General features: G+C 41.4%; 1 protein-coding gene across 3 annotated transcripts in view; it reads left to right on the plus strand.

Moving 5' to 3' along the window:
- VDR (vitamin D receptor) overlaps positions 1–15,543 on the plus strand; it is a 79,284-nt gene that overhangs the window by 10,380 nt on the left and 53,361 nt on the right. For 2 of the 3 annotated variants that reach the window (XM_083427718.1, XM_083427719.1), the window contains exon 2: positions 1,570–1,663. In XM_083427718.1, the coding sequence (XP_083283844.1) occupies positions 1,654–1,663 (10 nt within the window). In that variant the 5' untranslated portion in view covers positions 1,570–1,653. Of the gene's footprint in view, positions 1–1,569; positions 1,664–8,461; positions 8,605–15,543 lie in introns of those variants that run through there. The other variant, XM_083427720.1, reaches the window with a different exon arrangement.

The following is a 15,543-nucleotide window of genomic DNA, read 5'->3' on the forward strand; positions in this document are numbered from 1 at the left end:
AAGGAGGGAAGTATCCAAAGAAATTGGAGGGGTTCACACAAGGAAGAGCTCGTGTTTTTGAGCTTTCCATACTTGTTTTCTTTGACTTGCATATGAACTCAAATTTAACACTTTTTGAGCGACTGTAAACCCATTGACTTAATACATGATTATAAGAGTTCATGACTTCAGTTGTTTATTTGCAGTGTTGTTCAAACCAGTAGCATACTGCCTGTTTCAGCAAACACTGAAACTTGTTGATATCATAAATGAGCACAGGCAGGTAGGAGAGGGGCTAGATGCAAATGCTTTGCATGCAGATGGTCCCATAAATTCCAGTTTAAAATACATCAGGTAGCAGGTGCTGGGAAAGACTCTATGCCTGAGTCCGGAGAGCCTGGTGTCCATCAGAATAGTCGAAAACCCCTCTGACCTGGTATAAGCAGTTTCTTAGGTTCCTATCTACAAAACATTCAAATTTAACCAGTGCTTAAACTCATCATGCAGTGTACATTCCTTGACCTTCTTTGAACAAGTTCTGAATCTAGAACTAAAACAACAGCAAAAGAAACCACTGCTGTCATTCTCTGCTCTTAGATAGGCTTTCATTAGTATTTGTCTGAATTTACTGTGATGTTGCTGCTGTTTTTAAAGCCAGTTTGCACTCTGCTTTTCTTTGAATTTTAGTGCAGCTTTGGTGTTGCCTGCTTGATATCAGTTGTCAAGCTGTCGTAGGGAATTCTCAAGCTCCTTATTAGCTTAGGAGAGGGGTGGGAAACCTGTGGCCTTCCAAATGTTGTTGTTGGACACTAACAGTAATATCAGCCCCAGCCAGCATTGGCTCCAACCAGCATAGCCTATGGTCCGGGATGTTGGGAGTTGCATTCCAGCAACATCTGGAGCGCCACAGGTTCCCCAAACCCGGCTTAGAAGTCCCATAAGATAGAAGATATGGGGACCATTGCTCTAATCCAGTGAGGGTGATGAACATCCAGGAGTGCAGTTTTTATCCTTGGCTTCCTTCTCTTTGCCAGATTGCTATCCATCACCTGAGGCTGGGTGCTCAGTGCCCGTTGTTGGGTTGCGACTCTGTATGCAGTGGCTATCAGGATTCCTTTGTGACTATGTAAGCCATTGCACTTAAGATGAAAGCATGGATGGATACCTTGCTTTTAAGCGAGTGCCCTGAAGGTAAAAGGGCTGATGGGTGCAGCCCACTAACCTTCCGCAAATTTGAGCTAATATGTTGGAAGCCCTCGGCCTTGTGAGGTTTAGAGCAGCTGGCTCCCTTTGTCTCCCCTGTCTCCATCCCTAGGGTAAGTGTGACTGGTGCCAGTGCCCTTCTTCCCCAACCAACACTGTCAATGTTGTCAGATGCTACCATTGTTCTGGTGCATGCACACCTTAATCTGTTGCTGCACATGAGGATCTTTTGATCAGGGTTTTTGTGTTCCAGTGATATCCCACAGAAATGAGAGAATGCACTATTTAGATGAACGAATACATAGTACCCTTCATAAGCCTCTAATGGTAAGCGTAATACAGAAACCCTAATGAAATAAATGCCTAATCTTTATTTCTTTGTTCTAGAGCTTTCCCGCCTTGAATAACAACACTAGCTCAGATTGGAAGCTGCCAAGAGGCTCACTGCATCTCTTCTCCAAAAAATTTCAAATGGACATAGGTAAGAAGCTTGTTGGTTATGTTCTTTTTTATTATTCCAGTAGACTTATACAGTATTGTTGTTGTTTCTAAAACACTTCTAGGTTTCCCTACCAAAGGTCTTCTTTCTTTAACATGGCAGCCTCAATTTTTTGTTCTGCTTTGGGCTTTTTCATACAACTCTGTAAAAGAATTGTGTAAAATTGTGTAATCCATGTAATGTTCCTTAATCTAGGCAGAGGAATACGAAGGAATGCTTGTGTGATTTGGCTGTAGCCTTTTTAGTATTGATGGATCAAAGTGATATTTAGGGCATGTGTTCTTTGGCTTCAAACTGGTATAAGAAAATGAATGTCTTATTAAAAAAAATACAACCTATCTGTTTATAACATGTTTGTGTTTTATTCGTCTATGTGCCTTTCCACTGATTGTCTCTGAGGCAGCTCACATAAGGACAATTCATAAGCATCAAATGCTCTCTGTCTCATATCCCTTTGAGACGGTTTACTAGTTAGCTCTCATGGTTTGTGTTCAGTATTTATTTTTCAATTTTACATAAGCAACTCATAGATCTGGGAATTAAAATAAAGCACTTCCCATTGCCCCTTAGCAGTCAGCTGTAAGGCCCAAGGATTTATAAGTTTTCTGTCACAATTTTATTCCATCCTTCTTTCAAGGAACTTTCAAGGATATGGGATTATTTGGTTGTTTTCAGGTTAAGTGGAGACATATAGGATTCATTACTGAGTGAGAATTGAATTTGGGATTCCTATTTTCAAACCCATTGCTTTTATCAATGTGACATCAGTTGAGGCTGTGACATACAAGTCTCTTGTGCCTAGAAACCAGGCAAGCCTCCCTGGAGGGAAAATCCACAACTGTGACACCACAGCCCCCCAAAAGCCCTCTCTTGGCTCAGTTCCTGCCTCATCTCATCTGATAGGGGTTTCTGGGAGAGGGCCTCAGATAGGTTGATGTGGGTGAAAACAGTCCCTTGACAGTATTTGGATCCCAAACTGTAGGGCAAAGGCTGGCACAAACACTTTGAAGGGTGCTCAGAAATGGGTTGGATGCCAGTGAAGCTTTATTTTGGTTATATAACTTCCCAATGATTAAAGTCTATTGGATGCATTCTGAACTACCATATTTTTCCGTGTATAAGACTAGGTTTCCCTCCTAAAAAATAATGTCAAAAATTAGGGGATGTCTTATACATGGGGGCATCTCATAGACGGAAAAATATGGTAACTTAAGCTTTTGAGCAGCCTTCAAGGGTAGGCATACATACAATGCATTGCAGCCATCTGTTCTGTTAATTATTGGTGAATAATAATAATAATAATAATAATAATAATAATAATAATAATAATAATAATAATAATTTATTATTTATACCCCGCCCATCTGGCTGAGTTTCCCCAGCCACTCTGGGCAGCTCCAAATCAAGTGTTAAAAACAGTACAGCGTTACATATTAAAAACTTCCCTGAACAGGGCTGCCTTAAGATGTCTTCTGAATGTCAGGTAATTGTTTATCTCTTTGACATCTGATGGGAGAGCGTTCCACAGGGCGGGCGCCACTACCGAGAAGGCCGTCTGTCTGGTTCCCTGTAGCCTCGCTTCTCGCAATGAGGGAACCGCCAGAAGGCCCTCGGCGCTGGATCTCAGTGTCCGGGCTGAACAATGGGGGTGGAGACGCTCCTTCAGGATATGAACACCTGTGTCCAGCCATCTCTGTGGAGGAGGGATGACAGCTGGCATATCAGGCTGAACTGGTGAAAAGGTGCTTTGCGCCATTGATGCCATTTGTGTTTCTGGCAGCAAATCTAGATTAAGGAGTAACTTCAAACTGGGGAGCTGATGCTTTTGGTTTGGGGGTTACAGTTCCATTCAGAACAGTTTGGACACCATCTTCCTTATAGAACTCATAATTACAAATTTCACTGGGCAGTTTGCACGACTGTCTTAGTTGTCCTATTAATAATTGTGTAGGTCTGTTGGCTGTCACAAAAACAGCAGCACCCTCAAGTTATTCCATGTGCAGAATCTTCACATTCTAAACATTTTATTGGTATGTTTCTGCACCTTATCTATCTGCATACTGGCTAGTATTGCTCCTTTCCTGGCACTCATTCATCCTGGGACTATAAATGCACAAACCATTTTTATCTGTTAAGAACTAAAAATAGCATACTTGTAGTTTGGACTGTAATTATTCTTTTTTCAATTGCTCACATGGGATAAGATTTATTTTTATAGTATATAATCTGTCTTCCTTTTATTTTAAAAAAAGTTCACAATGTTGCACTCATTTCACTGTTGGTAGTAGAATACAATCACTGAATAGGCCTTGAACCCAAATCATTTTTTTGCTGTGTGTAACATAGCCTTGGACAAAGGACTTCATGTGTCTCTTTGGGACCCCCCCTCCCCTGCCCCATGCTTATGTGTCAGTCTTGGGAGTTTCTAGTTATATAACAGTAATTCTCAGTGTTTGGATTGTTTGTCAGTGAGTCCTTGGATGCTAACAAATACTAGCAAACTTTTCACTTGTCTTTCCCACAACTGCAAAAGCTTATTTTAGTACCTGCAATCTTTCCTTCCCCAAAGTTACACATGGGTACAGTGGTACCTCGGGTTAAGAACTTAATTCATTCCAGAGGTCCGTTCTTGACCTAAAACTGTTCTTAACCTGAAGCACCACTTAGCTAATGGGGCCTCCTGCTGCTACCGCGCCGCCAACATGCGATTTCTGTTCTCATCCTGAAGCAAAGTTCTTAACCCGAGGTACTATTTCTGGGTTAGCGGAGTCTGTAACCTGAAGTGTTTGTAACCTGAAGTGTATGTAACCCGAGGTACCGCTGTATTTTAATGAGCAGTGAAACAGTGAAATATTATGAGTCATGGGTCATGGGTGTGTGGAAAGTGTGTGTATGAACTTAATAGGGCTTAGTTTACCTTTTGGTTGCTATTCATTCCAGAGGTCCGTTCTTGACCTAAAACTGTTCTTAACCTGAAGCACCACTTTAGCTAATGGGGCCTCCTGCTGCCGCTGCGCCACCGCTGCACGATTTCAGTTCTTATCCTGAAGCAAAGTTCTTAACCCGAGGTAATATTTCTGGGTTAGCCGAGTCTAACCTGAAGCGTATGTAACCTGAAGTGTATGCAACCCGAGGTACCACTGTAATGGATTTCATTTGCTTTTAAAGGGGCAGGCAAATTTTCTCCAGATTGTGTTATCAGAAGAGGCAATGAAGGGGCACACAGGTTGCAAATAATGGCTTTTGGGTTTGAGTGTCACCCACCCCTTTTAGGTACAGGTTTTATAGCTGATAATACAGAAAAAAATATTATTATGTAAACAAACTTTAACATTACTTTTCAAAGAGGAAAGTGAAAAAGCATGCTAATAGAAGTTGTCAGAGCAATCCCATACAAACCTGAATAAAAAAATTGTGCTGGCATTGCAAGCTGCTTTACAAAAGACACAGTGCACAAAAGGCATAAACTTGCATGTGTAATTTTTGGGGGGATGTGTGTGTGAATACTATACTAGAATTTACGTTTCACGCAAGGCAAGTTTGTCAAATTCCCACCCAAATTCTGCTGCAAAATCAATTTCTCTTCAAATATCCTGTTCATCATCCTCTGCTCCCCCCCCCCACTGAATTAAAAATGAACAGGGTTCACATCACAGTACCCTTCAGGTGGGGAGAGGGCGGGGGATCCTTGCTATGAGATGAGATGGCCAGCAGGTGGTGTGTCTTTGTTTTTACTTGCTTAAACCAATAAGCATTTGGCAGCCTTAGGGTTGAGGCCATGGTTCAGGGCATGTAAGAGTCCTCCTGGACTTGCATGGTTGCCCCTTAGCTGCTGGTATCCAGTAGCATGCTGCCTGCAAGTCCATGCAGGCATCAGGCATCATTAGTAGCCCTCTTCCATGAATTTTGCTCTTTTAAAGATATCTACATTAGTGGCTTTCACTCTGTGCATTGTGTTGTTCCTTGAATGATTATCAATAGTCTGTTTGCATGAAAAGCCAACTATATGGCCCCTTAAGATTTTCTGGGCATTCTTTCAGATTTCTGTGCACCACTATCAAATCTTATGTGCAGTCTACCTTGAGATGAAAATATGTTTGAAGAAATATGAGGCTAAGGCGCAAACTACATGTTACATATAGTTGCGTGTAAGTTAAAAATAATAACTAATAGCAGTAATGGAAAACAGCTGAAGGGGAAAGGGTGGAGAATGCAGCCGAAGCAGAAAGAGTTAACTGAGTTAAGTACACCCTCATACTTGCTGGTACTCTGTTCAAGATTGCAGCCTCCAGCAGCCACTTTTGGTTAAAAAAACAAGTAACAAGGATGGGAGGAACTGTGTTCATTTTAAACTCCACCACCACACTTTCCAATAAACCTTTGCAGTAGCAGATAGGATAATTGAGCAGTTTAGACCCCAGTGTGTTGCATATACCGAACAAGCATAGCGCCAAGAAAATACATGCAAAGCCAAATAGCTTAAGCTGACTTGTGCAATGAGCCAAACCACATGCTACAGGGGAAAGCAAAAAGAAAAGCAAAATCCCTTCAAGGTCCCTAACCTATCTGACCTTGGGGAAAGTAAGTCTTTCTTGATTGGATATGGCAGTCATTCAGACCCCAGAGGAAGGGAGGAAAAAACATTTAAAACTCACGTAAAGGGGAAACTCCAGTGTTCCACAACTAAGGCCATATCCTGTAAGGCACGGGTGTCAAACACAAGGCCCGCGGGCCGAATCCGGCCCGCCAGACCTCGTCATGTGGCCCGTGTAGCCGCTGCCGGCCGCCAGCCTTCACCTTTTTTTCTTGCTTTTTTTTTTTGGACACAAGAAAGCCGCCTCTTCAGCGCATGCGCGGCAGCCTACAAGCCAGAGAACGTCTGCCCTCTAGCGGCGCCGGCGAGGCTGCAGCCACTGCCCACCGCTCCCACACCCAGGGCCCTACGTGCAGTCCGAAGGTCCAGGTGCCTCGGCGCTCCCAGCAAGTCCCACTTGCGATGTCCCGGCGGTGGGCGGGAGGCTGCTTATTCGCGGCCCGCCAGCAGCGCTGGCTCGGCTGCTCCCTCCTCGTCGCTCTCGCTCGCTCTCTGGCGGTCCAAGGGTCGACGCTGCTCTGCCTTCACCGCGGCTGACCCGCCTCCGCCTGTCCCCCTCGGTGGCAAGCGAAGCAGAAGGAGAGGAAAACTCCGCTCATACCAAGCATGATCCTCCCTGCAGCAGATGCCTCTCACAGCCGCCTCTTCCGTTTGAAAACTTTTATTGATCTTAGTTGTTGGCCCTTCGCGATGAGGCAGGTGAGAGAGAGAGGAGGCGGGGGGCGGGGGGAGGAAGAGAAGGAATCCTTTTTTGTTGAAAGCCACCAGGAACTCCCGAGATGAAAAGAATGTGTTGTTTTCACTCCCGTCTCTTTTCTCCCCACCGAGTAAATTGCACGCGTCTTCAAAGGTCTAAGTGCAATAACCCTTTTGTTGTGGTTTTGTTTTTCTTCTTCCCCTTTAAATGGCTCTTGTTCTCCCTCCCCTTGAATGAAAAAAAATTAAAAAAGAAGAAATGCGATCTTGGTTGATTGAGTTGTTTATTTCCTTCTTTTTATCCTCCCTCTTTTTATCCTCCTTACATTATTACAAAAAACAGTAATAATTGAATGCAGTGACAATAATTTATGATAATAAAGAGTGGACACATAGTCCTATAGATACAACCGGCCCTTTGAGGGTGACCAAACTGCTGATGCGGCCCCCGATGAATTTGAGTTTGACACCCCTGCTGTAAGGCTATTGATCAGAAGTAATCAGCCGTGTATGATCATGGCCAGATGAGCCGAAAGAATATGCAGATATACACTTGACAATCTGTTGGAGCCTGGTGGTGGTGGTTGTTACTTTTTATGTTTTTGAGTTTCTCAGGATTTGAACAGGAATCTCTAGTACTGCAATGCCTGTTCACAGCTTGGGAACTTTGGAGATGATTAGTAACAGTTTTAGTAGTGAAGATGTAGCCCATTGAGTCTCTTAGCTTGATACTATTTGCATTACTGAAGCTAAGGATGAGGAGATGAATAAGTAAACTAACTTCTCATGTTGGCAAGTGATTAAGCATAAAAAGGAAAACAAATTATATTGCAAAATGAACTTGTTCAAGCTGGTTTTAGCATGGCGTGCAATTTTCAGTGAGTGACTAATGCATTTTGTAAGGATTTGTTAAAGGCTTTCTTTTGCAAAATGTTGACAGCTGATATGAAGTTAAATAGGTGTTTGTAGTACATCTATACTGGATCAGGCACACAGGAGGGTTGGTGGGTTCTAGCCATTGTATTGTGAGAGCTGCAATCCAGTGCGCACTTACATGAAAGTAAACCCCACTGAACTCTGTGGAATTTAATTCTGAGTAAACGCAGTTGGAATCTGCACACTTTTTGAAGAGTGGGTTGGCAAAAGCATATAGAAACTCATTATGGTGAATGAAGTCACATGCTTTTCATGCATTAGGGCTGAAAGGACTTCCTTACTGTGTTTGGAAGTTATGTATGTGTGTATAATATACTTTTTCAGAACTTTTTCAGAATTCTGGTCAACTTACCGCTGATAAACTGCAAAATATGCAGGTGCTATGGGTGCATTTATTCATGAAGAGTGGCAGCCCTCTTCTTACTGAGTGGAGGAATAAAACTCCTGGGATTCTTTTCTCCTTGGAAGGCATTGAGTATAATATAATCAGTTTAACTTCCTCAGAGTTATCGGTACTGCTAGAAAAGGAGCTTGCAATTGGAAGCTGGTGCATTCTGGCTGTGCCTGTGAGTCATGTGACTGCAGGGTCTAAATTGTCAGTTCACTAGTTGGATCAACCAGTCACTCGCTGAAGGCACAGACCCTGGGAGCTAGGATCTCCTCTAGCCTAGGTGCTGTGAGCAAACAAGTACTACAGGTAAATATTCTGTATCATTTTTGCCTTGCTGATTTAATATTTAGATTAGTTTCCTGCCTTTCTAAATGCTTTAAAGTTTAGCAAAAACTCGGCTGACTTTTATTGTTAGTGTGCTCAGGTTTTTGGTCTGGCAAAAAGCAGTAATCCTTATAAGACATTTTTAAAAGTAAAGCATCACTAATCATTTGTAATTTAATAGCTTTAGCAATTAATTTTACCCTTTCTCTCCGTATAGATGTTAATTAACTTGTCTATTTGAAAATCTTTGATATAATAATTAGGTATAAACTCTTCTCTTTTTTAAAAAAAGGAAAAAAACCTCTGCTTCTTTTGATCAGGCAGGACAGCTTGTTTCAGTAAAATGAACTGTAGGATGATAAATCTCTTGTCAGCAAAGATGTGCAGTATCCTGAGAGCTGTGATATAGCACAAAGTTTTTAGCACTTTAGTTAGCTTGTTATGGTCTTTTCTGAGTTGATTTTCTAGGGAAAGTATACCTTTTGTGTAGTTAAATTAAGAAGTCAGCTCTTTACTACCAATTTGAAGTAATTTTTAAGGCTTTTCGAAGCAAGAAAATGTTACTTGCATGTCATGCCAGATCCAGCTGATGTGAGCCCAGTATGAGGGGGAATGCTGAAAGTGAGCTGACGCTCTTCTAAGAAATTCCCAACAGATGTGAAGCACTTGCCTTTATAAGTAGGTCAGAAATCCTATGCATGTGTTTTGGGAGAGTGGCTGAATTTTGCAGATTCTGAGCCAACAGTATACAGAATTACACGTGTCTTCAGCTGTGAGTGTTCTGCTGGCTTCAGTGAGGATTTCCCCCCCTTTCCCCAAATATTGTCCATTAGAGGGCAAGGCTTTGGGATGTAGATAAAAGCACTGTTTTAACGCTTCTAAAAGAGTGTTTCTCACACACATAATTCAATAGAACTTACTAATGGGAATCTTGTATATTAGAATAGGCAAATCAGATTTTATTATGACAATTCCAGTATTTATGCATTGTTAAAACTGATCTGTGCCCAATAATTTAATTTAAAACTTGTAATGATGGCTTTTTTTCAGGAAGTTTGGAGCGATGTGCATAGTCTAAACATAAAGCTGTAGATGATACATGTGAATGATAAAATGTTTTGAATAAAGAAAATAATTCCACCGCAATGCTGGGATAACTCAGTTGGTTGAGATTAAGACTCTTAATCTTAGGGTTGTAGGTTTAAGCCCCACATTGGGCAAAATATTCCTGCATTTCAGGGGGTTGGACTAGATGGCCCTCCTGGTCCCTTCCAACTCAATGACAACATACATCCGTGACTGTCCCTGTAGTATTCTATATTGCACTTTAGAGGTTGACTTTAAGTCTGAAATAGTATTGAGCACAACTATCAAAGCTATATGTTCATAGGCATAATTACGGTAAAGTGTGCTGCTGGACAAGAGGAGAGCTGGAGATTTGGTTTAGATGGGCACCAGTTGGATTTGTTATACAGTTCCCAGATTTCCAGTGCACTTTATAAATAGTAATATTTTTTTATTAATGCTGCTGTACACAATGCCAGCCACAAATCCGGCTTTGTATAGGACTAATCCCTTTCCTAGAGGACTAGCAATCTAAAGGCCTTTTCACACATGATGACTTTTCTATGCATCTATCATGTTAGCATTGTGGGATGGGAACATGTATGTGTGATAAATACATGTATACCTGTTTTGCTCTAAAAGGGGGGGGGGAACAGTTTTTGATTGAATTTTCCAAGGATTGCTGAGAAAGTTAATCAGCAGCAGACAGCTTAGAGGGTGAGGTGCTGTCATGATTCAGGAAAAAATTGCAGAAGTGATATGTGTGTGTGCGCGTGGAGTGGTATGAATGATGTGATTGCACTGGTGGCTTGGATAGAACAGAAGAGACTGTTCCAGGAGTAGCAAGAATAACAACAGAAGATACAAAGGTGAAAATTAGAGTAGGTAACTCAGGTGACTATTGGGTAAGGGGCTGAGAGCCTTGAATGTTAGATACAACACACAACAACCTTTCAACTTGAAGCAGATGCAGAAAGTAAAGGGTGTCATTCAACAAATAAGGGATACCATGAAAGCAGTAAGAGTCAAAAATAGAATTACCCTCCCCTCCCTTGGATAGTAAGCACAGGTTGTAAACAAATCCTTTCTAGTGGCTCAAATCCTCTGGGAGATCCCACTACTCAGGGAAAGGAACCCTATCTCCATGCCCTGCAGGACACTGTGCTTACCCAGCCAAGATTTACATGTGTAGCTGACTTGCCTAAGTCATACACTTTTAAGCGCTTATCTGGAGACAGACAAGAGTTGAAAATCATTTGATGATGGCTTTGTTTTCCATAATGTACAGTACACTACTTTTTTGTCACACTGCCATGGCTTAGTTAGACAGGGTTTACAGTATATGCTTTGAAATTATGCAAAACCCTGACTATCAGGGTAGAGTTGATTGGAGCAGCCTGCATTTAAATCCTATCAGAAGAGTTTGGACTCTTTTTAAGATGAAAAGGGATGCCATGAGTTAGCTGAAACATTCCACCTCCCATGGTGTGCCTCCCTTAGCCCATCATCTCTCAAAGTCATTTTCCCTCCCAGCTGCGCTGTGATACTGGAATGGAGCCTTGCTGGGAGAAAAGTTCCTTGAAGGGATGAGCTGGGTAAGCTAAGTTATGGGACCATAGAACAGTTCAGCTTCTCTTAGCTGAAAATTCATTTTCCTCTTAAAGTTGGACCTTCACTACAATAGAGTGGAGTGTGTGTTTGTGTGTGTATGTGCATGCACGCGCGCACGCGCGCGCGCACACACACACACACACACACACAGGGCTACTGCCTCTGCTCACCAAGCCCACCAATGAACCAACCACTCTTTCCCCACACCTGACCAAATCCCCCTCCCTTTACACCTCATCCACCCCCTCAGTTATCCCCTCATAGCTCACCCAATCCCGCTCCCTTCACAGCTTTTCTTGGAGACACTTCAGAGAGTGATTTGGCCTGTTGGTGGTCTTGTGAACTGCAGCATGACTACAGTCTTGCAGTTTTATTAAATAGGTGTGTGTGTGTGTGTGTGTGTGTGAAGTCCTGAATTTAACAAATGGGTCTGCCACTGTCCATTTGAGCCTTGGCGGCAAACACAGGATACGGGTTCCACAGTGAGCATTGATCTCTCTTTCAAATGGTTGAGTGCTCTCTGAAAAACTCTCTAGTCTTACATTTTCCACTGTTTAGTCAGTGGTCCCTGATTTCCACTGTTTAGTCAGTGGTTCTGTGCTGTTTTCTGGCCCCTCCCCCTCAACCATTTCCCGTCCTTCACTGCCTTTTCCCATGCATTTGTTCAAAAAAAAATCACAGGAGATGAACAAGATTAGATATCACAAGCCTCTAATAATCATGTTTCACAATGGGCAATATGCAGGCTTGTGCTTTTGAGGGTGGGAGGAGCAGTTTCCATTGGGAGCCTTTTTAACAATAGAGGTCTTATTCAAGACTAATATTCAGCTATTCCAAAATTCTCTTAGAGGTCTTATGTAAAAGCTCTGTATTTATTTATTAACGCACACAGTCCTGAGTTAGTTTCCAAGGTAGTTTCACCACATATGTTGAAAGATCATGCAAGATGAGCTCCTGAAATTCCAGCATTCCTTCAGCATGCAGCAATAGGTGGAAATGGTCATGCTCATATCGTTTAGACTGACAGAAACGAAATGACTAGGTTGTGGTCTGATGAGAAGCAAAAAACAGTAAGGGTATGATGATTGACACCACCCACCAAAACATTTACTGTGCACATGACAAACTGCTCACCCCAAAAATGTGCTAACAAGCTTTCACACCAGTGGTGATTGTTGGAGTATAACAAGTTGTTTTTCCTTAATGCATTTTCCTTGATAAGAGGAAATCCAGATTAAATGTAGCAAAAGAAGTATGGGCTGACATTCTGATGGCGGCAGTGGCCTATGGGAGGTGCAGAAAGCTTGTGTGCATGAGCAATATGCCTCTGTCTGGAAGGACCAGTTATCAAATTTCCCTAGCAGATTTACAATCAATTCTGTTAGAAACCCTTTTCCCAAGAATTCCTGCAGATACGGTGCTCTATAAGTGAGACAGGTGAATTTCACTTATGCATTCAGCTTCAAGGTTTGTCTCAAAATATGGACATAGCAAAATGAACAATAAAAGATTTCAACAGTAGTGTCAATATTCAACCTGTGAGGAATTATATTGGTGCTGTACTCTCCCAGAAACTGCTGCTTTGTTCACTATAATATATAAGAGACTAGCAGTAAACTTGACTAAAATTAATCACCAACATCCAGCAGTTTGTTGATTTCCCCAAATACCCTTTTCAGCCTTGATCTTCCATTCCAGCGTAGCAATAAACTATTTGACTATTTCATTTAGGAATTCAAATAATCACAGCTTGTGTGTTGAGTGAAGAGGAGTGGGGGAAACCCTCAATGCACTGTCTGTCTGCAGGTCCACTGCATGAACCAGCACGTTTAGAGACTCATCTCACCTTCATACTATTAACTGAGAGGCAATGTGCATGCAGTAAATATAACAGCCCTCATAAACTGTGAATCTGTATTTAGAACTGTTGGAATGAATTGACGGTCTTGGCACTGCCATGCTGCATGCTCTTGCTGTCAATTTATGGAGCCTTTTCCTCGTTTTACAGGCCTTGGCATCCACTTTCTTGTTACTTTTATTTATAACAGAAGATCTTTCAGGTTGTGCCTTGAGCAGGAGGGGGAATAAAAGCATTGCATCATTACCTACTTTGGAAATGGCTTTTAAATATGTTTTTAATGACTTGGTTCTATCTGTACCTGTTGGTTTTACTGTGAGTGCTTCCTTTCCCTTCTAACTTGTTTGCCTAGAGATAAGCTATAATGTTTGATGCAGCCATTTGAAACCAATCAAACTTAAATATTCTGCTGCTTTTCTGTCCCAATTGCCTGTGACGTTTTGCTCCCCAAAGGTTTTGTGTATGCCTTCTGTGACACAGCTGTTCTTTTCCCTCCCAATTGTGTTTGTGTAACAAGACCACATTCTTCATCTGGATTGATTTACCAACAACTTACAACTTCTTGGTTTCACTAGACATGAATTGAGACCAGTGGGAATGACTTGCTTTTCAACTATTTTTGTATTGTGTGCTAAAAGGTAAAAAATGTATTAAGATTTAACCAACCTTGTTAGCTCTACACCATAGCATCTCTGCAGCCCAGGGGAGCTATAGGAACAACATGAACATAATAAACATAATAAACTCCTGAACCCTGGATGTCAAAGAAGATGGAAACTCTTTAAATATGAGGGGTAACTGGGAACCAAAGTCTCTGAAATAAGGAATCCATTGAGAACCACCACAGTTTTTGCTGAGAAAAGGAAGTATATTTCAAAGAGAACTAGAACTATTTTTCTTCAGATGGAGTTATCTTCCAGAGAATTAGCATGCCTGTTTCTCTTGTTGCATGAAGGCTATTGGGAAATGTTTTCTGAAATAATAACATCTTATATAAGCAATAATAGACTCTAAGAGTGGAAAAGTACAAGATTCAAGGTTCAGTACCTAGCTCTGTAGTATAAATAAAATCTCCTGCAGATACAAATAGTCTTAGTTTTGTAGGTCCACCCTCTTCCTTTCAGCTGTACCTATTTAGCACCGATCTTCTCCCATCTTTGGCTATGCATCATCTTCAGAGAATCATATAGAATGCCTCTATGCATCTTGAGTCTGTCCCATGTACTTAGAACTAAAGAGGAGAGCTTTACTCCAGGGTTCATATATAGGCCTCAGCCCTGTCACATCTCTATTTAGAAAGTAAACTCTTTCACAGTGTTCTGAGAGTGTGTTTTTTAAATATTTTAATTTTAAAGGTAGTACTTAAGGGTGTTGTCATTCTGTAGCTAAATGTTGTACAGACCTCTGAACTTGTTCAGTTTCACCGCTACTGGCATTCCTTGTTACAAAGAACTCTGGGAAGGATCTAAACCAGAGACTTTGAATAAGTGCTTTTCATCAAAAGAAAAAATGCCAGAGTAGATGGGGAAATGGTCTGACTCAGTAGAAGCAGCATCTTGTCCCTGTAGAAAGCTTTAGGTTGAAGAAGGAGGTCCACGGTTGTGCACACTATAATGGTTTTGAGTAGCAATTGGAGATGGTTGCCACCATTTTCAGAACAATCGAAATGTGTATGGTGGGGTAGAATTGTGAAGGGTGTTGTGAGTGGAGCATCTGTGCACATGTAGTTAGAGGCAGCTGAAAAGGTTCAGGAAAATTGAGAAAACTTGACCACTGGGGTCGCCAGAGGTGTGATTAACATGCTCTATATTAATTAGAAAATATATTTCTTACAAAGTATGTTAAAAGTTTGTGTGCACGGGGTAGTTCCAGGATGCAAAGTAGTGGGTGCAAACAAATTATTTAATGCAAATCTCTTATATGCTAGTTGGCAGCTTACAAAATATCTAGGAATTGGTTGAGCCTCTACTTATATTATTGTCTGAATAGATTGCATAGATGACTAGTTCAGAGAAAATATTTTCACATGAATACAGCCTCACAGATTGCTTCAAGAGTCTGTTCTGTGATTGCAAAATGTTATTTCACAAGAATTATAGCTGTCATTGAGGCTAAGCATAACTCTCTTAGGCTACAGCTTTGTGGGCAATAATATACTATATAGCCAAGCTGAAGAAACTCTCCTAAGAGAAGGCCTAAGAGAATTTTCCTAAGAGAATTTAGTTATTCAAAAGTGCTTATGACCTTCTTGATTTTAGCTTTTAAGTGTGAATTGGGTCGCTCCTCCCTCCTTATCCCTTACTTCCTTTGTCAATTATGTCACAATTGTTTAATTATTTGGTTTAATAGGATGGATCAAAATAGCATTGGTATTGGATAAATTGCCA

The sequence above is a fragment of the Podarcis tiliguerta genome, assembly GCF_965153285.1.
Source record: "Podarcis tiliguerta genome assembly, chromosome: 2".
NCBI classification, from domain to species: domain Eukaryota; kingdom Metazoa; phylum Chordata; class Lepidosauria; order Squamata; family Lacertidae; genus Podarcis; species Podarcis tiliguerta.